General features: G+C 41.8%; 1 protein-coding gene across 6 annotated transcripts in view; it reads right to left on the bottom strand.

Annotated features, from left to right (window-relative positions):
• LOC125634471 (elongin-A) overlaps positions 1–27456 on the bottom strand; it is a 47964-nt gene that overhangs the window by 2405 nt on the left and 18103 nt on the right. The window contains exons 4-14 of one of the 6 annotated variants that reach the window (XR_012667578.1): positions 21852–22569; positions 20259–20358; positions 19050–19214; positions 18332–18429; positions 16216–16396; positions 15547–15670; positions 11501–11634; positions 8065–8602; positions 5039–7341; positions 3872–4022; positions 51–3247 (exon numbers count right to left, since the gene is read on the bottom strand). Coding sequence is in view for 3 of the 6 variants with exons in the window: in XM_075126462.1 (XP_074982563.1) it covers positions 7280–7341; positions 11501–11634; positions 15547–15670; positions 16216–16396; positions 18332–18429; positions 19050–19214; positions 20259–20358; positions 21852–22569 (1582 nt within the window). In the remaining 3 variants the exon portion in view is untranslated. Of the gene's footprint in view, positions 1–50; positions 3248–3871; positions 4023–4150; positions 7342–8064; positions 8603–11158; positions 11373–11500; positions 11635–15546; positions 15671–16215; positions 16397–18331; positions 18430–19049; positions 19215–20258; positions 20359–21851; positions 22570–27456 lie in introns of those variants that run through there. The other 5 variants (XR_012667577.1, XR_012667576.1, XM_075126462.1 and 2 more) reach the window with 5 other exon arrangements.

Raw genomic sequence — 27456 nt, 5'->3', positions numbered from 1 at the left:
CAGCTCACTTCAAATTCCACTGAAGTGAGCTGTAGCTCACGAAAGCTTATGCTCAAATAAATTTGTTAGTCGCTAAGGTGCCACAAGTACTCCTTTTCTTTTTTATAAAGATGATGATGATTTAAAGTGCTTTTAGTCCAATAACTACTGGAGCATTGGTATTAACACTTCAATAGGCCCGAAAAGATTTATAGGATTGTCAGCTAACTCACTGAGGAAAATTTGGTGAGATTTGTTTTTTATAAATATTTTTTTAGCAGGAGGCACATTTCTGCAAGACTAAACTCTTTGCTAGAGTGTTAGGGAAGCAGCACATCAGTTTACACTGGAAATGCTATCTTCTTTGGAATGGAAAGACTAGAGAGGTGGGTTTTTTGTTTTGTTTTGTTCTAAGTGAAAGCTTTGATTCTATGAGAAAAGAGCCAGTGCAAAACTGGCAAACAAAAGAATTACAGCGATGAGCTAGAAATTAAAAACTAGGTCCATTTATGGGCCACTACCTTTCCATATAGGTACTTAAACAATCGGTAACACAAATGTTTCAAATAAGGCACAAACATTTCATCACTAAAGGCCTAGCAAGGGAGCACCATACCCTAAAACAAAAGCTCTAAAATGAACAAAGCCAAACCAACCAAATAAGTATGTGCTTCTCTTTGTCTTTGATCACACCTGGCTTAATTTACATTAGAGACACAGTCCTTTGTCTGGAACAGGTGTGGCTTAGGTACTGCTTGCCCGATACAGTTAAAGAACATATTTCCAGAACATATGTATAAGTCCTTTGTGGGTTTATCATGCATGCATCACACAAGAATATTAATGTTCAGTACCTTATTAGTTTTTTGGTGATATATTACATGTCACCTGTTGGGTATATATCATGTCCACAGTATGCCAATTAGCACTGATGTGCTCTTAGAGGCACACTCTTATATAGCATTTTGCATCAGTATTTCAAAGTGTTTCATGGTCTTTAATGTGTTTCTCCTCACCTGTGAGGTAGGGAACTATTGTTATCCCCATTTTACAGAGGGGGAAATGGAGGCACAATTAAGGCTAAATGACTCGCTCAAGGTCACACAGGAAGTGTGTGGCACAGCATGGAATTGAACCCAGGTCTAAGCAGCCCTAGGTTCCCACTAAAAATGGAATCTCCAGTCTCCTATGGAAACTAGATGCAAGTAACAAGGATGAGAATTTTTTTTCAAACTGTTGCTGTTCTCTCGCTCATCTTTCTCCTCATCTGCAAGAGCCTTTATTGTTGGTTCTCATAAGTGCTGTTGCCATACTGCATTCTAGAACTGTGTATATATCAGGCATGTAAACAATATCCAACAACATGTTCATGTTAAAGAACACAATTTTACAGTGCCCTTACTTAGCTCCCCTTAGGGGGTTGGGTAAAATCACTCACAACAATGTGCAACTGATGAAAAATCAATTGGAGCACATTTGATTTGACAGTTTGGGATGTGGGTGCATGGGGCCAGAAGTCATGGGGAGCTTGAGGGTACCCAGCACTTTGCAATCCTTCCACAGTCTTTCCATAACACTGAACACTTTCTTACTGAATGTGTCTCAGTCTGAGTCTGTACCGTGTGTTTGTATCGTGCATTATGGACTGCATTGTTTGTATTGCTTGTGAAAGTAGTGGGCATCACATTCAGTCACAGTCAGAGCACCAGCAAAACTCCCATTGACTTCAGTGGGGCTAGGATTTCACTTCAAGCTCTGGTTTGCAGTTTACGAAGTTAGCCCCTCTAAGCAGAAAGATCTATTGTATTTTAAAAATTTAACAGTGATTTTAGAGCTACAGTCGTTTGTGGTCCAAACATTAAAATATCATACCCAACACAATGCATTTGGAGTTACAACATTACAACCCTTCCTTCTTACCACCTATTTACTTGGAATGTAAATATATTTTAATTACTTAACTTTCAAGGCCAGATCTTGAGGTGCTAAATTGCAGAGAGCAGGATAGGAGTACGTATGCTAAAGTTGTATAAAGCTCACCTTTGTACTGCCACGATCCTGCTGGCATTCCCTGTAGGCTGATTCTCCGGTACCATATTAGAGCAACCTAACCTTTGCTGTGCTGCAAAGGCCACAGGGCAATGATAAAGCCGTTGAGGACTGACAATGCAGAGGAATGTCATAGCCATGACCCCTCTCTTGTCCACCCTTTGCCCTTGCTACACTGGCAACAAGATGGGTGATTGGCATAAGAGTCCTGACATTGATCCTCTGGTGGCATAGAGTCATTCTGAGACTGAGCAGATCTTCACTCTTAAAATAGCATTATGAACAGATTATGCTGGCAGTGTGGCACTGGAGGATCTAAATTGGTTGAATTGACTATAAATACAGCCGCGAAATTTGTACCCATTCCTGAGGAGATTGCCTCAGATGATATGCCAGCCAGGTAATTCTCCCCACTACCATTTTCACATGTCCAACAGAACAGAAAGTTGCAGCATTTGCCTACCCCGCCATGGAAACAGCAAGACAACTGTCATTAGTTCCTGCTAGTAGGAGATTTAATTGCATATGCAATATTCATTGTTAAAATGGCCACCCTCAGCTCTGAGATACAAGGGGAGGGGGGCGGTGGAAGAGATCCTCCTACTGTTCACTAAGAAAAAAAATGTTATATCATTAAACAACATAAGCAAAAACTGAGAGCAAACAGTAGCAAATGCTTATTTCTGAATAGTCTGGAATTTACGTAGGCATCATTGCCACCACTGTATAGCAGGTGACCAAGCAATTCTCCTGTAGGTCATTTAAATGTGCTCTGGAAGGTTCACAATAAAAATCTGTACAGCATGCAGATCTGTATCTTCCTGAGATATGGAACAGCCCCATGTCTCCTTTTACATTAAATACTACAATCTCATTAATTTCTCAGTGCCTGACTAAGCTAGGTATCTGGCTCAAAGCCAGCTAGCTGCAATAAGATCAAAGTAATGTTCGCCAGTTGAGGGAAGTGTTAGAAAGTGTACACTGCCTCACTCCAGTCTATGTAGTGAGATTTGCCTAATTTTCACCTAGGTGGTTTGCAAGAGTCTTATTTAGATCCATTTTTTTTTTTAAAACTTACCCCCAATTTGCAGACAGATGTGGTGGCCTGTAATGCCTTTTTTCACCTTCATTGGCTGGCCATGGGTTTATGAGGAAAGGTCGTAAGAACCCAATTGCAGTTATTCATACTTTTATCCAGCCTAGACTCCTGCCAGGTGCTCTGTTTAAGAATACCAATGAGATCACTCAGAAGCTATCATCTAGATGACCTGCCTTCTGGATGTTTCTCTTATCACAAGAGTTCAGATTTGGTGGGAGCTGTCAGATCTTGAAATTGAACTTTCCAGGACGAGCAATATAGTGGGGTTTTTTGTTTGTTTGAAGAGAGCCCTCATTGGTGAAACTCTGTCCCTAGCGATAGCCTGCAGAAGGCATGGGTTGGCACCTTTCCGAGTCCAATCTAAGGTGTGTTTATTCAGTTCAGTGACTGGAGACTAGCTTACAGCAGGGATAGAGGATTTTGGGTAACCTATTCGAGATAGTATGATACAAATACCAAAAACAATGCTGAGTGAAATTCACACACATGCACACAGTCAGCATGAGTCCCACTGAAGATTAGAAACCAGAGTTTAAGTGAGATTCAAGTTGTGCAGGGGCCTTGCAGTGGTCCTCTGCACAGGGGTGAATTTCATCCTGTGAAATATTTTACATTTGATTGAGGTTTAGGAAGAATTTTAGTTTGCTACTTTACAATTTTTAGTATGATGGCAGTTTGTAAAAATTATTCTTTATCACTCAGCTCTATTAGATAATTACAGCTGTGCAAAGTTTTGGCACCTACCTTCTCTTTTCTCCAGATACTCATCTGTAGTGTTCCACGCAAAGTGAGTAAACTTTTTCCACAGATTAGAGTAGATCCTCTTCCCCCTTTTTCTTGAAATCCAAGCTTACTATCAGCATTTCCCTGATTTTCAGTGTGATCTACCTGTGGGCTATGTAATACATTTTCTTTGATAAATGTTGATAGTTTTGACACACTGCCCTTTTGCTTGGTTGCAGCTGGGTTGGTTTTGCCTACTGCATCATCAAGGCCATCTATTTATCAATATTTTAACAAAAATAGTATTAAAATAGCTTTATTTATTTTAGCTGGATGGATACTATGACAAGCTGTTGTTGACTTTCCATTACATGGAGACTTTTTTCATTTGTCAGGAATACCAGCACTGCTACTATCCATCCCAAAAATGGTATACGTGGCACACTGTTCAGAAAAAAAGATTTTGAAGAGATAATCCAACCATTTGTAAAGTATTTTTTCCAAGTGAGATCTTACATGCCCTCCTCAATCTAGCCCACTGCTATTTTCAAGAGGTAACATCTTTCCTCAGATTTATTCTCCAATCAAAGTACAAAGGACTTACATGGGTATCTCCTATTAACACTCAAAGCAAACATTACCATCTCAATGTTCTAGTGGCATCAGGCTTCCCTAACCTTCTGAAGCATTTATATTACCACATGTCTTAAAAAAAAAATCTCCTAGTTGTTCTGGCAGCTGTATAACACAGTATTTTATATTGAAAGCAGGTGGGAAGATGAAAATTAAGACGGGCTGGTGTTGCTCCCTCTGAATAGAAGCAGTGAGTTCTGCAGTTTGCAAACAAACAAATGCACTGACATTTTTGAAAGCTTCCTCATGCTCTTTCAATTTTTTGCGCTTACTTTTTCCATAAATGGAAAGTGGCAGTCCATTGTTAGAACTCACAAGTGACTGGTTAACACATCCTGAATGAAGGCTGGTGTACTTTGCCCATGGTCCAGCCCCATTGTAAATCACTGGATTGTACAGAAAAAATTGATGTGACTATTAGCAGGATGTGATTTTAGATTCCTTAGATATAAAATGATGATCCCTGAAAGCCTTTTAAAAATTCTCCCCTCTAGCAAATCTTCCTCTAATTTAACGGGTGCAAGCAAATGACATGGTAACAGCTCAACATGGTACCTGATTAAAGATACGAGTTCAGACATTAATCTCTGATCCCGTGTACTGCTACAGGCATGGAAAAGAACAAGAAAAGCCAAATGTGACTGGCCCATGAAGTGTCAGAGCGGAGAAGCAGCTGCTGTGCCGATTTGCTACTGAAGTGCACTTTTCCACAACAGAAATAGCACAGAAGACAAAATTAGTTGTTTTGGAAACCTGAAAAGAAACATCAGATTCCCTGTTAAATAAATATATTCCGGTAATTCCATTAGTTTCTAAACAGGGACTTTCCAACCAGGAAAGGGATTTGGATGTACATCTTAGGGCTGGTCTACACTGAAAAGTTATATCAGCATAGTGATGTTTCTCAGGGGTTAGAAAAATCAACCTCCCTGCAACACGTAGTTAAGGCAATCTAACCCCCATTGTACATGGAGCTAGGTCAACAGAAGAATGCTTTCATCAACCTAGCTACGGCCTCTCAGGGAGGTAGATTACTTACAGCAATGGGAGAGCCTCTCCTATTCGCATAAGTAGTCTTTACATTGAAGTGCTATAGTGGCACAGCTGTAGCCCCTTTAGCATTCACGGAGCAGCTGCATAAGGTGGACTGTTGCTTTTGGGCTTGCAAAAACAAACACTGAGTGGTGGGATCTCATCGTTATGCAGGTCTGGGATGATGAGCAGTGGCTACAGAACTTTCAGATATGGAAAGCCACCTTCCTGGAACTGCATGTGGAGCCTGCCTCAGCCCTGTGGCTCAAGGACACCCAAATGAAAGCAACCCTCTCAGTGTAGAAGCACATGGTGATTTCAGTGTGGAAGCTGGCAACTCCAGACTGCTACTGCTCAGTCACGAATCAGGTTGGAGTGGGGAAGTCTACCACTGAATCAGCATTAACACAAAAGTGTGCAGGGCCATTAATTGCATATTGCTACAAAGGACCATTACTCTTGGCAACGTGCATAAAACAGTGGATGGCTTTGCAATGGGATTCCCAAACTGTAGCGAGGCACTAGATGACACACAATTCTGGACCCAGACCATCTTGCAACAGAATATGTCAATAGAAAGGGGTACTTCTCTATGGTATTGTAGGTGCTTGTTCATCAAGGAGGGCATTTCACTGACATCAGTGCAGGGTGGTCTGAGAAGGTGCATGACGCCTGCATCTTCAGGAACACTAGTCTGTACGGAAAGCTGCAAGCAGGGACTCTCTTTCCAGATCAAAAGATTCCAGTGGGAGATGTTGAAATACCCATAGTGATCCTGAGAAACTCAGTGTACCTCTTACTTCCCATGAAGCCTTACATGGGAAAACCTGGAGAAGAGCAAGGAGCATTTCAATAATAAGCTGAGTAGGTGCAGAATGACCATAGAATGTGCCTTTGCCAGATTACAAGCATGCTGGTTCTGCCTTTATGGTAGGTTATATCTAAGTGCGGGAAACATTCCAATGGTCAGCTATCTGCTGCATGCTCCATAATCTTTGTGAGGCTAAGGGTGAAAAGTTAGCCCAGGAAGTGGAGTGCTGAGGCAGATTACCTGGCTGCTGATTTTGAGCAACCTGATGCCAGGCCCATTAGAGGGGCACAATTCGAACCAGGGAGGCTTTGAGGGAACATTTTGAGAGAGAACGAGAACGAGAACGAGCACACACCAGTAATGTGTGCTTGTATACAGAAATCTGCCACGCTTCATTAATTGGAGTTTTGTTTGTTTGACTAACAGTTGTGATGATTCCAGAGCAGGAATTGCAGTAAGCAAATGATTAAACTGCATGTATGTGTTTTACTATGTGTAGGACATAAATAGAGTGTTTATCTTTCAGAGAGTTTGCTTTTATTAAACAGCAATGAACACACACTAAAGACTTGGTGGGAAGGGAGGCAGCAGTGCAGAGCATTGAAGGCTCTCATAGCTGTGCATAAATCCAACTATCATTTTGGAAGGGGTCTGAAGGGGTGGAGTGAGCGGGATAGCAAGATGTTCCAGAAAGTTGACAGGAATATGTGGGAGGAGTTTGGGGAGGACATTGGAAAACAGTTCTGTATCTGTGTGGGTGGGGATGAGCATGCATCTGTTCTGACTGTAGCTTGATTAAGGACTTAAGCATCCATGACTTATCTGCTCATGGGCCTTTTGAATGAGCTCCTGACTCGGTCCCGCCTTCCATTTCTCTCCACTCCCTGCATTCTTTGTTCTTCCTCAGAGGATTGCAGCACCTCTTGGAACATGTCCTCCTTGCTACACTTTGGTCACTTCCTTATCGGGCAGAAGCACTCTTCCCATGTGTAGGGGGTTCCCCTGAAGGCCACATCTGCAGAATACACAGAAGCATAATTGTTAGTTCACGCACAGCATTGAATCATTACAGTAAAATACTCCTCTTACAACACACCAGTCACTTTCTAACTGACTCTTGCCAATCACACATCTCAGTGAACACCCTAAGCATGGTGAGTTTTGCCCAGGTGGGTGGAGGGTGTTCAAGCTGGGGAAAAAAAAAGTGTGTTGCTGATGTTTCAAGGCGATCGGTGCAGGCTACTAGGGACAATATAGTAAATTCTGCCACCAGTTTCCACAGGTGGAGGAGTGGGGGCGTCCCTGAAGCAGATCTCATTCCTGAGAGTTCATAACAATGCAAGAGTGCATCTACTGCACACATGTGGCTTCAGACCTGGTCCTATGCTGTTTGTCAGGGACCAAAGCAGTGCACAGAACAAGTGATTGCCCAGTAGCAAGGGAAAGTTTCCTGAAATGGGGGAAGGAACAAAGCAACTGTGTCAAGGAACCTTCGGCTCAGGATTGGCAAGTACCTCCAGGAAAGTTTCCAGAAAGCTCAAAGAGAATTCCCATTAAATCTTGGCGTGCAACACAATGTTCTGCCGGACTGCTTAGCTGCAATGGGGAATTTGGAGCACGCTCAAACACAGCTAGTATTGCACATTTCTATCCCTTCACCCACTTGTTCAGTATACAAAGCAAACTTAAAGTTGAATGTCATTTAACAGAGCAGCAGTAACTCAAAAAGATCACTTACCAGGAATCTCCTCTCCTTGCTCGCCAGACAGGGACTGCTGGGACTGGCTAGACACCTCTGGAGTGAGGGAAAGTTCCTGACTTGTCACACCACCAGATAACCCTGCCATGGGCTCCACATAGTCGAACTCTACCTCCTCATCCACGACTTTGTCCTGGGTGTTAGGTCCACAGTCTGTTGCCTCCAGCCCCACCAAAACATCCATGGGGCTCTTGGCAGTGGAGATGGGGTTGCTGCCAAAGATGGCATCCAGCTCCTTATAGAAGCGACAGCTCTTGGGAGCAACACTGGAGTGACAGTTTGCCCCCCTTGCCTTCTGGTATGCCTGCCTCAGCCCCTTTATCTTTGCTTGGCACTGCACAGTGTCCCATTCGTAGCCCTTATCACATGAGCCACGAGAAGTCTGCATACAGGTATCAAAGTTCCTACAGGTGGAGTGAAGCTGGGCCAGGACAGCCTCCTCCCCCCATATACTCAGCAGATCCAACAGCTTTGCAGAAGTGGAAAAGCATTTGCCGCATGGAGCCACCACAGTCACCTGGGAAGATGATATATGAGCTCTCCATACCGAGCAAACAAGAAGTGGAATTTCAAAAATTCCAGGGCCTTTAAAGGGGGGAGAGGCGAATGCTTGTTTACCTGGCAGCAGAGTTCAACTGCTGACCAGAGAGCTCAGCATGGGGATTGTGGGACACCTCCTGGAAGCCATTTATAGTGACAAAACCAATGTGGTGTCTACACTGACACTTCATCGATATAACTTTGCCTCAAAAAAGCTCTATGCCTCTTTCCAAGGGCGGGGGGGGGGGGGGGGGAGAGAGAATTATTTTGTTATCCAAAACAGGAGAGTTTTACCACTAAAAGCAGCATTGTAGTGTGTACACCTCCAATGTTTTGTCAGGAAAAGCAGCCTTTTGTTAACAAAACTCTGTAGTGTAGACAAGGCTTAAGTCTATTGCTGCCACAGGCTGAGAGATAAGGCACATAGAGGTCACATTTTCCGAAGCACCTACGTGAGTTAGGAGCACGAGTCTCATGGACTTCAAACTGCAAAACCGTAAGGGAGGTTTGGTCAAATCTCAGTTTACCTGGTCAAAGAATTTCCACTTTTCTTTACTTGGTCGTTCAACATATTGGAAGGTGGTGTTGGTTGCAACTATATTATAGGCCTATTTGCTTATCAATTTTGTGCTTGAATTTATGTTGTCTCACAGTAAGGATGTTAATGAGGTCATGGACTTATCATACATGAGCATTAAGTGTGAAGCTTCTTAAGGTTAAAAAAAATCTTAAATTTACCAACGATTAGGACAGTAAAGAAACAAGTCCAAAACATTCACTTTAGCAGAGTGCAAAATCGGATAAGTGAAGAACTAGCAACATATAAATAAAAATCTAATTGAAAAAAATTTACATAAAGAAATTAAAAAAATCAATTTAAATCATGATTGACCCTGATTTAAATGTTATTTACTATTGGAATTCTGTTGTCATGATTATCTGGATGTTTTAGAATTTTACCAGCATAGTTTCTGCTACAAAAAAAAAAAAAACAAAGCAAAAAAACACGCCTCATTAATTAATTATGTCCGACCATGTCAAAGTGTCAATAAAGGAGAATTGGTTCATATAATTCACTCAGTTTCAGAAAGCTTTTGAGTGATTAGCCTCCAGGGAGGAAATATGGAAATTGAGTGGCTATAAATTGACATGTAGAGTTCTGTAATGGATTAGAAACTGGTTTAGAAATAGATTATATCTGCACTATGAGCTAGGGGTATGATTTCCTCTGCTCACATGCACATACCCACACTAAGGCCTGGTCTACACTAGGGGGGGGTGTAGTGAATTACGTAGCTGAAGTCGACATACTTAGACCTACTCACCGCAGTGTCTTCACTGCGGTGAGTTGACTGCTGCCGCTCCACCATCAACGGGAGAGCGCTCAGGAGTCGATTTATCGACCCCCGCTGGATCGATCGCTGCCCACTGAGTAGTATAGACGTACCCTAGCTCTCACGGAGAGCACTGGCTGAGCCATGCTGAATATAAACCCACCTGAAACTGGTGGGTACGTACTTGGCACAAATAAGCTCTGCCTCTGGCACCCATTGCTGCACTTCTATTGATACTTGCACTAGCTTCGCTCCTCCAACTTCAAACCATAGACCCCAGCAGAAACCAACACATCTTTCAACTAGATGTTTTTCTTGGGTTTAAGGTAGCAAGTCTCATGACAGCTCCAACTCCAGACACTTCACTCCCCATGCTGAGGCTGTTGGGGTTGCCAGAATTCCTGCAAGCTCCCCAAGCACCATCCCTAACAAATGGTACAAGCTCAGGGAATATAGTGGTCTTCTAGTTCTCTGCTCTTGCTGTAGGTCCTTTGTGTGTTTAAAGGGCAGTATTACAATGGAACTAATTCCTATTATTTTTCATGACACACAGGTCCAGATGAAAACTAAAGCGGTTATCCCAAAACTGGAAAGTTGCAATTTTACACAGAAAAAGCAGACATTTCACACAGAAAAAATTAGAAAATCCCTTTTTTCCAAGAATACTTTTGATAGAAAGTGTTCTACCAGCCATAGCTGGGACACTCATCTGTCCATGCAACATCAAAATGCAAGTTATTTTTAATAGTACTTTTTGGGGCAAGGAGCAGCACTAATCATTTCCTCTGAGTTACCCATTTACTAGCTCTATATTTCATGCAAGTCTAACCTTGCACATTTTCCAGAGATGTTTAGAAGCTACCAAAAGATTTTACTGTGCAGCATTCAAGACTATAATGGAATTTGGTCTACTTAAGTTTTTTTTTTAAACAAATAGAAAAAGGGGATAAATATTTTAAGTTCTGCATCAGTCACTGATGAAAAATAATGAAGTTCATATACAAGTCTTCATAATCTACAAAGGTCATTTATGAAATCGGCACGAACTTCCTTGGCTACAGATTGTTGATACTATTAGACTCCTGTGAAGTTGCCTTATTTCAATTCACTTTTGCTAATTGGTTCATGGATACAAAGGAGTGAGCAGGGGGTTGGGGATAGGGGAATAAAATCTAAATCCTTTATTCTAAATCACAAACCACTGTGTGCATTCTGCCACTTTATTTCATTGAAGAGACTATTTTAACTGAATGCAGGTTATATTCACAATTCACTAATTTATATTACATAGACATAGCGTAGAATATGCAAATGTTAACATAAGTTTAAATCAGATATGCAAGATCCTGTTTTATCGTGGTCCAACTCTATTCTTGAATGCTTTCAAAGATTTTCTCATCATTGGTGCAATTTCTTCAAAGAAAAACATTTTAGTTAGGATTATAGTTGTATAATACTCAAACTCAAAGTGACTTTAAAAGTAATACAATTAACGATATTATCAGCCAAATAAGTAAAGGAATTATTCTGCAACTACTTACTTTTGACAGTTTTTTTTATATCCTGACTTACTCCACTTGAGTAAGTGCTGGAGCTTCCATTTGTTACATTGCTAGTGGTTGCGTTTTGGCTTGGTGAGGTGTTACTTCGGTCTCTGCTTTCTGGATTCTTTGTTCTATTAAAAATAACCAAAATGGGGAGGGGGAGAGAAGAGAAGAAGAGTTCAGCTTAAAAACCTCACAGGATTTAAGTCATTAATACTAACCTGTTTAAACAACACAAACAACACAAACACAAACACCTTAAGATTATGAAACAGAATTTTCAGAAAAAAAAAGTCAGATCATATTGTTTGCAATAATCTGACCTACCTTGTCTTCAAGGGATTATAAGAACCATATTTTAACAGGAATGTGTTTCATCAGTACTTCATTCTTTCACCCACATTTATTTTCCACTCAAAGTTAATGGTAAATACAGGTAAAACCAATCACACTTCAATAACCACAGTTTATGTCAGACTGTGCAAAGATATTTAGCAACAGAATCACTTATGGCTTGTCATTAAGTCCTTTAGAACTAGTGCTTCAATTTATCATTCTTACAGTTTTTTGAATTTGGTTTTTTGCAGGTACTTAGTTAAAAGCAACTGTACACAAGTAACCCTACGCACTAGAAAGGTCAGTCCACAATGCTAAATGAAAGCTTTCCCTTTAGTGCCACTTTCTTACCAGCACCAACTTTAATCAGTTTCAAATGTTAGACAACCTACAGAACAGATGCTTATTTTTTACGCTGAAACCAATATGTTGCTAGAAAGGATATAAAAATAGAAAACTCAATAATAATGAGGGATTTCAACTATCCCCATATTCACTGGGTACACGTCACAAGCAAATAAAAGTTTGACACCATAAATGACTGCTTCTTGGAGCAATTAGTTAGTCCTGGAACCCACAAGGGGAGAGGCAATTCTTGATTTAGTCCTAAGTGCAGCACAGGATCTAGTCCAAAAAGTGAATATAGCCAAACCGCTTCATAATAGCAACCACAATATAATTAAATTTAACATCAGGGCGGGGCGGAGTGGGGGGGAAGAGGGAACACCAAATGAGCTCACTGCAATAGCATTCAACTTCAGAAAGGGGAACTACACAAAAATGAGGAAACTAGTTAAGTGGACATTCACAATGGTGCCTGTACCTTTTAAATGCCTGCAAGCCGCAGAGAAACTTAAAAAAAAAGCCATAATAGAGGCTCAAAATTAAATGTACATCCCAAATTATAAAACAGAGGACCAAAAATGTACTTCCATCATTAAAGTCAAAGAAGTGGTTATAGGCAAAAAGGCATCCTTTAAAAATTGGAATTTAAATCCTACTGAGGAAAAGAGCAAGGAGTATAAACTCTGGAAAATCAAAGTATAATTACAAAGGACCAAAAAAAGCATTTGCAGAACAACTAGCCAAAGACCCAAAAATTAATTGAAATTTGTTTAAGTACATCAGAAGCAGGAAGCCTGCCAAACAATCAATGGGGCAACTGGATAATCAAGATTTTGAAGGAACACTCAAGGAAGATAAGGCAACTGCAGGTAAGCTAAATGAATTATTTGGATTAGTCTTCACTACAGAGGATGTGAGGGGGATTACCACACCTGACCATTCTTTTTAGGTGACAAATCTGAGGAACTGTCCCAGATTGAGGTATCAATAGAGGTGGTTTTGGAACAAACTGATACATGTAACTGTAATAAGTCACTAGGACCAGATGGTATTCACCCAAGAGTTCTGAAGGAATTAAATTGTGAAATTGCAGAACTAACTGGTATCTAACCTATCACTTTAATCAGCTTCTGTATCAGATGACTGGAGGACAGCTAACATGACGCCAATTTTTAAAAACAGTTCCAGAGGTAGTCCTTGCAATTACAGGCCAGTAAGCCTGACTTCAGTACTCGGCAAATTGATTGAAACTATAGGAAAGAACAGAATTATCACACAGATTAATATAGGATATGTTGGGGAAGAGTCAATTATGGCTTTTGTAAAGGGAAAACATGCCTCACTAATCCATTAGAATTCTCTGAGTGGGGAGTCAAACATGGGGATTAGGTTGGCCTAGTGGATCTAGTGTACTTGTTCTTTCAGACAAGGTCCCTCCCCAAAAGCTTTTAAGCAAACTAAGCAGTCATGGGATAAGAGGGAAGGGCCTCTAATGAATCAGTAACTGGTTAAAAGAGGAAACAAAGGGTAGGAATAAATGGTCAGTTTTCAGAATGGAGAGAGGTAAATAGTGATGTCCCCCAGGAGTCTCTATTGGGACCAGTACTGTTGAACATGTTGATAGGTGATCTGGAGAAAGGGGTAAACAGTGAGGTGGCAAAATTTGCCGATACAAGAACTATTCAAGATAGTTCAGTCCAAAGCAGAGTGTGAAGAGCTACAAAGGGATCTCACAAAACTGGGTGACTGGGCAACAAAATTGAATTTCATCTGCCATGTTGATAAATGCAAAGTAATTCACATTGGAAAATATAATCCCCACTATACATACAAAATGATGGGGTCTAAATTAGCTGTTAACACTTAAGATCTTGGAGTCATTGCAGATAGTTCTCTGAAAATATCTGCTCAATGTGCAGCAGGAGTCAATAAAAGTTAACAATATTTGAAACCATTAGAAAAATGATAGACAGAAAAATATATTGCCTCTATATAAATCAATGGTACGTCACTTTGAATACTGCCTGCAGTTTTGGTCACCCCATCAAAAAAAGATATTAAAAATGGAAAAATTACAGAGAAGGGCAACAAAAATCAGGGGTATGAAACAGCTTCTATCAGAGGAGAGATTAAAAGGACTGGGATTTTTCAGTTTTGAAAAGAGATGATTAAGAGGGAATATGTTAGAGGTCTATTAAATCGTGACTGGTGTAGAGAAAGTAAGTGTTATTTACTCCTTCACATAACACAGCCACCATGGGTCACCCAATGAAATTAACAGGCAGCAAGTTTAAAAACCAAACAAAGAAGTACTTCCTCACACTAGGCAGTCAACCTGTGGAACTTGTTGCTAAGGGATGTTGTGAAAGCCAACACTATAACAAGGTTCAGAAAAGAATTAGACAAATTCCTGGAGAATAGGTCCGTCTATGTCTATTAGCTAAGATGGTCAGAGATGCAAACTCATGCTCTGAGTGGCCCTGATTGCTAGAAGCTAGGAATAGGATCATTTGATTGCCCGTTCTGTTCATTCCCTCTGAAGTACCTGGCATTGGCCACTGTTGGAGGACAGGATACTGGGCAAGATGGATGATTGGTCTGATCCAGTATGGCCGTTCTTATGTTTCTATTGACAAAAACCCTGGTTTCTTATAAATATAATGCAATAATACATAAAGAACATTTAATTGGGGAAAATTGAGCTATTGTCATATTGACATCCATCTGACAACAGTATTAGTCATTCATCCAGGTCAGAAACCAAAATATAAGGCCCATGGAGCAAAACGTAGAGTTGCAGAAAATCATCTTTGAAGGATCCTATGTTTCCACTCCTTCAGTGATGAAAACAGTCCACCCCTACTGATTGGTAGTTCCAGACATTCCCTTAGCTACCAAAACAGCAACCTGTAGTCAAGGGCATCAACATCTGCTGTGGTCCAGCATAAATCAGAGCTGCCAGCTGAGTTAGATTTATAACAGGAGATCACTTATGATTATTATGTAGGGTCATAACATAAAAGGAAGTTTGGACTCTATACAGAATATCAGGTAACACCAATGTGATCTGCAAAGAACAGACCCACTCTCCAGCTAGAGGAAGGGTGACCTCAGCACTGGAGTTTGAGGGAAAGAGATGAAGTTGGGGCACACTGCAGACACAATTCCTAAAATATAAGTTTATATTTCCTGTAGTTGAAATACTAAAAAAAAAAAACCAAAAAACCACACATCCCCCAAGCAATAGTTACAGTTTAGTTGCATTCTTTCATACAAAGGTTTTGCTGGTAACATTCATTTACTGACATGACCAGCATGAAGTCATCCAATATCAAATCACGGTGCAGCAACAGCGTACTTACTTGCCCTTTTCAACAGGGTGCAGCTGAATAATAGGTCCAGCTGTCCCATAGATCTCTTGCTGCCGCCGAACATTTCTGGGTGGTTTTGCCACACTGTGTATGTAAGCCAGTTTAACCTGTCGCCCTAACATAGAAACAAGGGGAAGGGCGTTTTTAAAGTTAAATATCAAACTTGACTCTTTCCAAGACAAGAAAAAAAACATTAAGATAACGATTGTGTGGCAATGTGATTTCCAACATTTAATGAAAAATGTTAAATAAGAAAACAGTGAAAGGTTTACAAAACTTTACATCAAGGTACCCACTGAACAAGGACAAAGTAATATTACAGAACGTGCACACCTTTCTTCACAGAGACAGTGTCTGGGATGGCTCTAGTGATGGTCCATACAATACAGGAAACAGACAGCCTTGGCTCCCGAGCTCTAAACCATCGAGATCAAACATGGTCTAAAGCATGAATCAGTTACATGAATGAATCTTGTGTGCAATCTTTAAAAGCATTTGAACGCAAAGGAATAGCAATCACCTCTCCCTGAGATGAGCTTTTATTAACATTCAGTGCAATTAAAATAAGTCACTAAATCCCACACATTGCATTTCTGAAAATTAGAAGATTGGGAAGGGGAGGGGGTATTCAAGGAAAAGTTACCTGTAGACTTTACTTACCTTTAGGTTTCTCAGACTGAGCTGAAATAATGTTTTTCGTGAGGGTCTTTAGTTTTTCTTCTCTCTGACTGAAGAGCCGCACGTACATTTCACGCCATGACTCATATTCCAGGAGATGCTCGTTTTTAAAATCCTTTTGGCAGTGTTTCTTCCACAAATGATCAGACTCTTCTATAAATGTCTTGGTTTGAAGCAAAAAGGTATTTAACAACACTTAAAGACTTATGGTAAAATTTTCAAGAGCACCTATGGGACTTAGGCACCTAACTCCTATAGATGTTTAATGATAGATTGGGATCCTAAGTCACCTAGGCACTTTTGAAAATGTTATCCTCCGTTTCAAGACTGAGGAGCAAGCCAAAGGAACTCTAGTAAACATCTCTTCCCACCATGTGCCATAACATTCAGAAGCCTGACAAGCCACATTCAGCAACATCTAATGTATCCATTGGTCAAAGATTAGATTAGGTTTCATTATACTGTAGACAAAGACTGTTATTAGTCAAAATTTTCAAACTTGAGTGCCTAAATCTAGGCACCTAAAGAAGCGTGGTCTGATTTTCCAAGAGTACTAAGTATCCACAAATCCAGTTCAGAAATAGTATCATGTAATTGAAGCCCTTTCACCATACACATATGTAGAAGAGGGCAGAGTTGAGGTTATTGCAGCAAATTTAGCTTTGACATTTCCTGATCTGCGTGCTTCATTCTGCAGCCTTAACTATTTTTCTCTTGGGAATACATAGATGATTGAAATAGCTAGAACACATGAGAGTATTTGAAATTGGTTCTGTCTCCTTCCTTTTTTTATTTTAGGGGCAGAAGTAAATGTGTGTCCTATGCTGGCTTCCCTGATTCACCACTAGTAACTCCCCTGGTACTTCAGATCCTGACATACAGTGAAGAAGCCAGGAGGCATGATAATGACAGTAGGACTAAGAAATCACAGTGATGGGTGATTAGAGTAGACTGTACAGATTCTCTTAACAGCTATAAGGAAGCCAGGGAAAGAACCTTTATTCCCTGCATGGTTCCAAGCTAAGAGTAATAAAAGCAGGCTGCTTGCATCCTCATTCCCTTTTACTACCAATGGCTTCTCCAGCTAATAACCTCCCCAACTCACTTCAAACAGGTCAGTGTAGGAGTCTAGTTCCCCCTCCTCTCAGCTCCCAGAGCTGTCTCTGTAGCGATGTGGAGCTGTGTGGGAAGAGGCAGCTATCTAGTGCAGTGTCCTAATCTGTCAGATCCCCTTCTGCTTGGTCTGTCACAGTAGTATAAACAGACCCCAGTCCCTGCCTTCAACCAGGAGTTAAAGCAGGAGCTGGGAAAATGAAAATATAATAAAAACTATATTAAAACTATCCCAGAAACAAACGGTGGTCGTTTTAATTTAATTTTAAACTTCAAGCTAAGAGCCCATTCTTGTCCCCTGGACCTCAACAGGTACCGAGTTTCATCTGAAGTTTTGTTTTGAGCCCTTTCATGTTAACACTGCCAATGCCCTTTTTAACTTTGCCTTGGTGTAGAGGGGACATTTGTCCAGTGGGAGTAAAACAGTTTGAGGCTATGGTCTGCTCAATGGAGTGATGAAGGAGTTTAATCAGTAAGGGGCTAACTTCACTAGGAAAAAAGTAGAATATTGTAGGCAAGGACAAAGATAATTAGTGATGGGGGATAAAATTGAAGTTAATAGAACTCTACACATATTAGAATTAAAAAGTAAAGGTCAAGGCAGAAGACAGGGAGGGTGACTGTAGTAAGTTATGTTTTGCCTTTTAAAAATATTCACCCCTTCTTCCAGCCCTTTGTGTGTTGTCAATTTGGACTACAAATGTTTTGATGCAGGAACCCTGTCCAAGCACACATTATGTAAAGCATGTACCACACTTCTAGATGCTAATAAATATTCTTTACAGAGTTTAACTCCTAACAACTGTAGACAAAAAGTCCTACTATATAGAGGGTCTGATCAGTTTGTGAACTAGCCACTGGGTTGGGGGAGGGGGGGTGATAATTCACAATTTCTACTTTGTAGTTTGATTTAATGAAAGTTAATTCGATTTTGAGCAGAAGCAGTCATGAAATAGGTTAAGGCATTGAACAAGACAGACTTTACCGGATTGCACTCCTCTATTCGAAACAACTGCTCTGGTGTACAACGTGTTAGCACGGGCTCAAGAATTTCAAAGGGCACTCCTCCTACTTCATGTAGTGCTACAAAGCAAAACAATATTTTAAGTATCCCACCTATATGTGCCCAAATAAGATTCACCACTTACCCAACAAAAGATATAGGATTATTTTAATATATACCAGCAGAATATATGTTCTGAAGTCTGGACAACCTAAACTCGTAGATGAGCTGTTCTGTACTGACTATTAAAATGGCAGTCTGAGGAAACATAGTAGACATCCTTGTCTACCCATTCCACCATCTCTACCCATTTTCTCTCTCTCTCACCCCCCGCTCGTCTGGATGCATTTTCTCACCCAGACACACACCAAAGCTCAGAATACTCACATGCCAATTAGATGCAAGGAGTGAATGTACATACCAAGTATTTTCTTGACAGTTCATCCCCAATTTATACCAATTACAGGTTTACCTCAGATTAAACATGAGACTAATAGCATCTAGACAGAAAAAAGCAAGAGGGCTTTTTTGGCTTTTGTTTCATGAGGTTTCTATTGCCATGGCATCATACATCATAATGTAAAGTTGGAACTTCATAAGAAACTTAATTCTTCAATCACAAAAAATATGGTCTTACACTATTGAAAGCCTAGCACTATAATGCCACTCAGCCTGCTGAAACCCATATTAAAGTACTTACAATCAATGTTATTTTGAAGTATGCGGATGCACTGTTCATACAGGGTTAGCATCTTTGAAAGGTAGACTGTTTTAGAGCCAGAGTAAACCTGCATTTTAGAGTTCAATCTCCGTCCTGTGAATTGATTTGTATCACTGCTTTGCTGGGGTACTTCTGCAACTGGTGCTACAGAAATTACAAACAAAACAAATCTCAAAAAAGCATTTTATCTATATACTCAGATTCATATTGCAGTTCTTTAAGGATGTTCAAAGCAATCTAGTTTCCTAAAGGCATATAATTAGCTAATTGAAAAACATGGCTGGTAGAAAAAACATGCAGTTCGTTTTTATTGCAATATAAAGTTCTATTACATCTATTCAGGACTTATGGACATTGTACGTGGAGCAAAAGTGTAGATTTAGTTTCAGCTGAGGCAATGAGTTTAAATGCCTTTTACCCATAGAAGCCAGAGTTCAAATGCTGACTTATACCACAAGTCAAAACACTCTGGTGATTTAGTTCTCGTAAACATTCGTCTAATTTACAAAAAATTGTATGATGGTTTGGTAAAATTAGTAGTTAAACTAAAGAAGCCAAGAGTTGTAACAGCACGGATATTTCAAGGCCAGAATGCAGTTTATCAGTAGAACTGTGCAGGGAAGCCCACACAGCATCCACCTGCACGTTCTCAGATCATATCATGCTCCACATTCAAGGAGTAGCAGGTCTGTCAGTTATTATAAGGTTGTCACATCTGCAAGTTTCAGTATTTGTTTTATCCAAACAAGCCTGGTTAATAATACAGAGTGCTAGATTCTCCCCTACTAGGAGGTGCACAAGAGAACAACGAATAAATTGAGAAAAAAAAGCCAGTGTGCCTGAAAGTACATTGGATCAATGTGGCATGCTCCCTCCCCTCAACAGCTTCTTCCACCCCATGGAAGACCCCCCCCCCCCCCCGCCATCTCTGTACGGTTTGAATTCCACAAGCATTGAAGGCCTTGTCGAAGTGGGTGGAACTGGGGAATTGGCTCCTGTATGCTACATTCTCCCTTTAGAGTCTAGTGGATCCCCTATGTGGGAGCCAGTGCAGAAGATGAAGTACTGCACTAGAACAAACACTGGCATGTTCTTTGCGAGGGTGCAATACAGCCCACACTCACCAGGACTGCTTTGCTAACTGAACTCATTTTAGTCTCATCTGTAACAGTCTTGCATATTACTTACCTTTGAACTCTGTAGAATATGGGGGAGAAGATAAGGATATCTCTGGCAGAAATTTAGGCAGTGGCGTATTAAGTAGCTCTTGGAGTGATGCTGTCTTGGCCTACATGCATTCAAGGAAACACTGTTACAATATCCCTAATTCTTACTGAAGATAAAGAATTCTTCAAATACATCAAATATTAAAGCAAAACCAAAAGGGTAACTGGACTTGTTGCTTTCTCACACTAAACATTACTTCACCATAACTATGAATTACTTTTCACTTTATCCATTCACTCATCACCAACACTATATTACATACAAAAACCCAATAGGTCACAGGTCCCTTGCTACAATCTGTGCACAAGGTGGGCTTAGAAATGAATCACAAGGGTGTAGTAAATGAGGCTTTCATCAATAGGATGCTGGTCCAAATCATTGGAGAAGTTGCAAGGTGGGTAGTGAATGAGGGGACTGCAAAAAGAGAAGAGATGGTTGTATGGTTAGAGGACAGTTAAATACTATCCTGGGGAGGCAGGGAAAGGGACCTTACACCTGCCTCTGCCATGGACTTCCTGCATTTTACTGGGCAAGACAATTAGTCAAAAGTTTTCACAGATGGCCACTAATTGTGTGTTCCTGCCCAGCTTGAGGCACCAGGCTCCTGAGTTTTCTAAAGTGCCAAGTACGTACTACTGCACGTGAAGACAATGGGAGCTGCATATGTTATATGGCGATACTCTTTTTTAAAAAGTTAGGCCCTGGGTATCTTCAGTGATTGGGCATATAACTTATCACTCAAGACTTTCTGCAAATTTTGGGCTTAGTCTCCCTAAGATTCATACCCTCATCTCTAAAAGTCTTCTACTCCCACTCAAGTGGTGTGAAGATAAATTGTTTTAATGATGAGAATCAGATATTTAGGATGAGTGCCATAAGAAAGCCCATGAGGAGTTGTACACTTATTTGGTGTCGGTTCTTGATGTTGTGCATTAAGTAAGGTATGGAGCTACCACACATTGAGGAAAAATTACTGTACAGCTACCTCATTACTTAACCAACTATCCTGTCCATAAGGCCCTGATTCAAGGAAACACTAAGCGCATCCCTACTCAGAAAAGCACTTCAACCGTGTGTTTCAATCCTATGGAATCCAAAGGGACTTCAAGTTCTTAAAATTAAGCACATGTTTAAGGGATTTCATCAACAACACTTTCCTGAGTCAGGGCCTAAATAAGGCAGAGTCCTGTGGAAGAACAGTGTAATCTCATCATTAAAGACGATCATAATCCATATGCACAAGGAGGCACAATTAAGGTTTCAAGGGTAATCTCAAATCTGCAGTTTTATTTTTTTGGCACTTGACTTTGCAATCTTAAACATTTAAACTTTTACTCATTATTTGATCCAAGAAACAAACTACAGTCCTATTTCTCTGGGTCAAAAATGATTCCCAATTATTAGTAACCACTTCGGTGTGTGGCTGATATGTCAAAGCCACACAATCTAAGGTTTGAGTTAAAACACATGGAATTAAACTGCAAAATAAATTTGTTAATATATTAACTATTAAATTAGCACTTTATTTCATGTTAGCTTGACTAAATAGTTTACCTTTTTAGTGGCACTTTCTGACTGATCATCTTCTGATTTGGGTGGTTCTTCCTCGCTCTCTTTCATGAGAGGGGATATGGAATTTTTCTGCGATAACGAGCAGCTTTTCTGTTCGCAGCCCTTGACGTTTTTTGACTGTTCACTTGTAGCGCAAGTCTTCCTCTTTCTTTTACTTGAAAATTGATCATAATTAAGATAGGATTCAAAAGACATAACAGGGGGCTCAAAGTCCTCATCACTGGGCAACTTTGGTTTGCTTTCCATACTAAGTGTTTGTTTTAATTTTCCTGGGTCCTCAGAGTTTCTCCGTTTGGAGAGATCCTTACAAGACCCTTTTGTTGGAAATAGATCTTTTTTGTTGGCTCTAGGAGAATGGTGCTTTTCTGAAGGTTTTTTGCTGGCAGCAGAGGTTGTTTCTTTGCAGTCACTTTTTGTGTTTTCAGAATTGATGCTTTGGGATGTATTTTTAGAACTACTGGAGCTATGTATTTTGCTTTCATGCCCTTTATAAGACTCTGTATCTTTATTTCTTTGCTTATTCTCTGTAAAACTATACTCCTTCTTCCATTTATCAGACGTGGGAGATCTTTTACAATCTTCTAAGGCTGGTTCAGATGTTTTTGTCTTGCCAGAGTGCTTATTCTCCTTACAAATTGATGTTTTTGTCTTGTCTTGTTCGTTCCTCTTGTCTGTGTTCTGTTTTTTCCCCTTGCGGTCACTGAAATACAAGACAGAACCAAAACAGACTCCAATTTAATGCTCAGTTACCAAGAGTGACCTTCAGACCTTTTACCAATGTTATTAGTAAAAGGGAAAGTTTTAAAGTCACATGCAACATGCTTCAATGTTTGAGTTGTTTAAAAGTCTTCTAGAAAAGTAATGAAGACATTTGTATTGTTATGAGCTGGATGAAACTTTGTTATGAGTTGACTTCACATCTGTCAATCTCAGCAGGAGGTTAACTGTAAGTATAAGCCCCCCACCTAAAACAAAAAGGGGTGTGAACGTGCCCAGAGCTTTCGGCTGAGTATTGTTTTGGGTAGGGTACGTGTGAGAGTGAGAAGGGAGATCACACAAAGGGAGAAAAGACAAGTGAGGCAGTCAGGGAGGGGGAGAGAGAGGTTAGCCAAGAAAGCCAAGCAGGAGCCTCTAAGCAAACACTGGTTTCAGAGTAGCAGCCATGTTAGTCTGTATCCACAAAAAGAAAAGGAGGACTTGTGGCACCTTAGAGACTAACACATTTATTTGAGCATAAGCTTTCGTAAGCTGCTTCCAAAGAAGTGAGCTGTAGCTCACGAAAGCTTATGCTCAAATAAATGTGTTAGTCTCTAAGGTGCCACAAGTCCTCCTTTTCTTTAAGCAAACACTGACAACTCCGAACAAAGCTAGTGTGTGCACTTTTGGCTCTGGTGTTGGCTAAAGAGGCTTGGGAGCTGTAAATTAAGAAACTGCTCTTTTTGTTTTTGGTTCTTTCTGCATTCAGAGACACAGGACTTCATACGTGCCTTTTAAATAAAAAAGATTGCAAAGAAAATACCAGACTCCATCAATCTCTACTTCTAGCAGGAACATCCCCCAGGACCCCAAACTTTAACTAGTCGCTCGGTCAAAAAAGGGCAACAGAATTAATAACTTGGTTTTCTACCATGTAAAATTTTCACAAATCCAAGTGTTGGACTTGAAACACTTGACGTCCCTTGAAGCAAAAACACTAGTTCCAGTACTGACAAAGCAGCCAAGTTCAATTTCAAAATCCAGGTAGTGCTCCTAAAAAAGGGACTTCTGAGAAAATACAAGTGTGAAAAATGGTGTGTGTGTGTGTGTGTCTTTAGAGTTTAGTAAATGCAACTTTAGAAAACTGTGCACACCTGTTTTCCATTAGTGGGGCAACCGATATAGACAGGACTGCATGAAAGCAGTCTGAGCAGTGTCTACACTAGCGCTTACAACTGCACGGTTGTTGGAAAAGGAGTACAAACACATTTTAGTGTCAGGGCCTACAGGGTCAGGTGTTTGATATGAAATATTTCCTTCAATCTATTAAGTACCTTTGATACATCAGGCTTTTCTTCCTTTTATTTGCCACTTCAGCAGCTAGAGTAAATCCTATCTGAAGGCACCCCACAATCTCTCAGCCCCTACAGATTGGCATGCCAGGAGCAGCAGCTATCAGCAGATGGCCAGATGCAGCACCTCTGCTTGTTCCCACGGCAGCAGATATCCCTTAACAGCATGCTTTGTTAAACGTACCAGAAATCCTAGTGCTGTATAACTCTTCCACATTAGCACAGGGTCCCAGTGAAGCAGAATATGGGTCCAACCAACTAGCAACTGCTGCCACCAGAAAGTGAGAATAAGCAAGCCACACAATCGTTTCCCCAGCATGCTTCCTTCCAGAGAGGAACAGCAGCCAAGTATTTATTACCTATTTCAATATACACTGAATTCACCCCAGATTCTGGGCAGTTTAGTGATATTAAAAAAACATTCAATAGAAATTTAAGATGTAAAACTTACAGTTCAACTAATAATGTACCATGGATTTTTCCACAGCAAAAACAAACCACTAACAAACTACAGAATACCTCTCCCACCCTACCTGACCTACCTAACCTCAAATCCACTGGGACCTTCAGCTCTCAAGCTATCAGCTTCTCTCTGTCCCAAAAATATCAGGTAAGGAACTGTAAAGGGACGAAAAAACATCTGGCCTGATGAGGGCAGCAGTGGCTGTATCAAGGAGACGGAGATTATGTCTATTCAGTGGAGCTAGTGAGCAGGAGCAGCAAACACGAATTTTGCAAGGGAGCTCTCCAGGTGAAGGAGGAGTGACGTGACCCTTGGGGTGAGTTGTCTGTTGTGTGCTTGCGGCTTGACTGTAACATGTATTTTTTTAATATATATGGTTGGTTGGGGGGGGCGAACAGGGGGGCAGGCCCATGTGCTGAGCCTAGAGGCCTGTTAGGAAAGGCTGAGAGCTTCTTAATGAGGCTTTGATCCCCTATCCCTTTAGGCTCCACTAACCATTAACCAGGGGGCAGGGCTACTCAGGGAAACCAAGGGTTTAAAAAGGCAGCTCTTAAGAAACCATAGGAGCTAGTGAACAAGAGCAGCAAACAGTTTTGTGAGGGAGAGTGACACCCAGATACACCAAACATTATCCAAATCAGTGGTCACCAACCGGTCAATTTCGATCAACTGGTTGATCCTAGAGGATCTGCCAGTCGATTGTGATCTGTCTTAGCACAGCAGGGCTGCTGCTAAGACAGGCTCACTGTCTGCGCTGGCCCCATGCTGCTCCTGGAAGCACACTGCTCCTGTGTGCAAGTACCGACCCCGCAGCTCCCATTGGCCGGGAACGGGGAGCTGCGTCCAACGGGAGCTGTGGGGGCAGTGCTTACAGAGAGGGGCAGCACATGGAGCCCCCACCCCCCAGGAGCCGCAGGGGCACGTTGGCCCCTTCCGGGAGCAGCATGGGGCCGGGGTAGGCAGGGAGCCTACCTCAGCAGCCACACTGCACCACCAATTGGGAGCCGCCAGCGGTAAGTGCTTACTGCTGGAGGCCACACCCTGAACCCCCTCCTGCATCCCAAACCAGCCCTGAGCCCCCTCTCAGAGCCAGCACCCATACCCCTTCCTGCACCCCAAACCCCCTCCTGCACCCCACCTCCCAGAGCCAGCACCCTGTGCCTCCTCCTGCATCCCCAACCCCCTGCCCCAGGCTCAGCCCAGAGCCCCCTCCCACCCTGCGAACCCCTCAGCTCCAGCCCAGAGCCTGCACCCCCTCCTGAACCCCAACTCCCTGCACCAGCCTGGTAAAGTGAGGGTGTAGGAGAGAGTGATGGAAAGAGGAAGGGGAAATGGAGTGAGGAGGTGGGGCTTTGGGGAAGGGGCAAGGGCAGGGTAGATCCTTGGTTGCCCTTAAATTTAAAAAAAGTGATCTTGGACGTAAAAAGGTTGGAGACCACTGCTCTAAATTTAGGCCAATCGACATCCTACCCAGCCTCCTCCCAACCCCCCCAAAAAGCTGCAGGAGTAAAAAGAGTGCAGGTAGAAGCTCAGCAGCAGAATGGGGGCTATCTAGTTTATTGCACTGAACGCAGCATGAGCAGGTAGCACGTGTGTGCATTCAGTGTCTCTCAGAGAGACATAAGTTCTTTGGAGAGTAAGGGCTTGAGACCAGAGTGGCTGAACTGGAAGAGCTAAGGGAGACCAAGAGGTACATCGATGAGACTTGTGGTGACACTGTAGAGTGGGGACAAAGTGTGGTCCCACTCCCAATCTGATAGCCTCTGTGCTGTTGAGGCAGATGAAAGTCTCAGGAAAGGAAAACATCAAACTGGAATAGAGGGAAATGATCCCATAGTTGGGATGCTCGGATGTCAGGCCTTTCACTGAGGCTATTTCTCCAGAGGAGGGAATCCCAGATATTAGGAAGAGACAGGGAATAGTAATGGGGAGATTTGAGCGTAAGGAATACAGATAGCTGTGTTTGTGATGACTAGGAGAAGCACATGGTGAATTGCCTGCCAGGTGCAAAGGCTGCAGATCTCCCAAGATGTCTGAGTAGCATGGTGTGGTATTGCCACCCTTACTTCTGCGCCACTGCCAGAGGTGGGTCTGACTCAGCCCTGGGGCACCCTCAGTCCTGCCCCTCCTGAGCGCTTGGAGGTTAAAGGGGCCTTGGACTGGCTGGGGGGGCGGGGAGGCACAGCGCCCCATGCAGCCCAGCTGTAAGGCTGGCCCCTTCCCTTCCCCCAAAAAAGTGACCACTCTCCCACACCATGACACCCTCACTTCTGCATTGCTACTGGCAGTGGTGCTGCCTTCAGAGCTGGGTGCCTGGCCAGCAGCCACCACTCTCTGGCTGTCCAGCTCTGAAGGCAACAGCAGCGCAGAAGTGAGAGTGCTATGGCGACAGAGCTTGTCACTTTTTGAGGGAGGGGCAGGGTGAGCCTTACAGGTGGGTGATGTGGGCAATACTGTGACCTACCCCCCAATAGCCAGGTTTCACAAGGGAGACCAGATTTCACAGTCTGACATATTTTTCATGGCTGTGAATTTGGTAGGGCCCTACATATGAGTAGTGCTGGGGAGTGGCCGGTGGTCGTGGTACATGTAGGTACAGTGACATAGGAAAAGGTAGGAGAGGTCCTGGAGGCCAAATTTAGGCTGCTAGGTAAGAGATTAAAGTCAAGGACCTCCATAGTAGCATTCTCTGAAATGTTTCCAATTCCATGTGCAATCAGAGCTACAGGGTCTCAATGTGTGAATGAGACAATGGTGTAGAGAGCAGGGTTTGGGGTTTATTAGGAACTGGGGAGCCTTTGGAAAAAGGAGGTATAGAACAGCTTCCATATGAGGAGAAATTAAAAAAAGACTATTTCAGCTTGGGAGACCACTAAGGGGGGGGATAAAATAGAGATCTATAAAATCATGACTGGTGTGGAGTAAGTGAATAAGGAAGTGTTAGGTGAAGCTGTAAACACAAGAACCGGGGGCACCCAATGAAATTAATAGGCAGCAGGTTTAAAACAAAAAAAGTACTAATTAACACAACACAGTCAACTTGTGGAACTTGTTGCCAGGAGATGCTGAATCCAGT

The sequence above is a fragment of the Caretta caretta genome, chromosome 3 (genome assembly GCF_965140235.1).
Source record: "Caretta caretta isolate rCarCar2 chromosome 3, rCarCar1.hap1, whole genome shotgun sequence".
NCBI classification, from domain to species: domain Eukaryota; kingdom Metazoa; phylum Chordata; order Testudines; family Cheloniidae; genus Caretta; species Caretta caretta.
The sequence above is the reverse complement of the archived record's forward strand: the minus strand, read 5'-3'. Positions and strand labels throughout refer to the sequence as shown.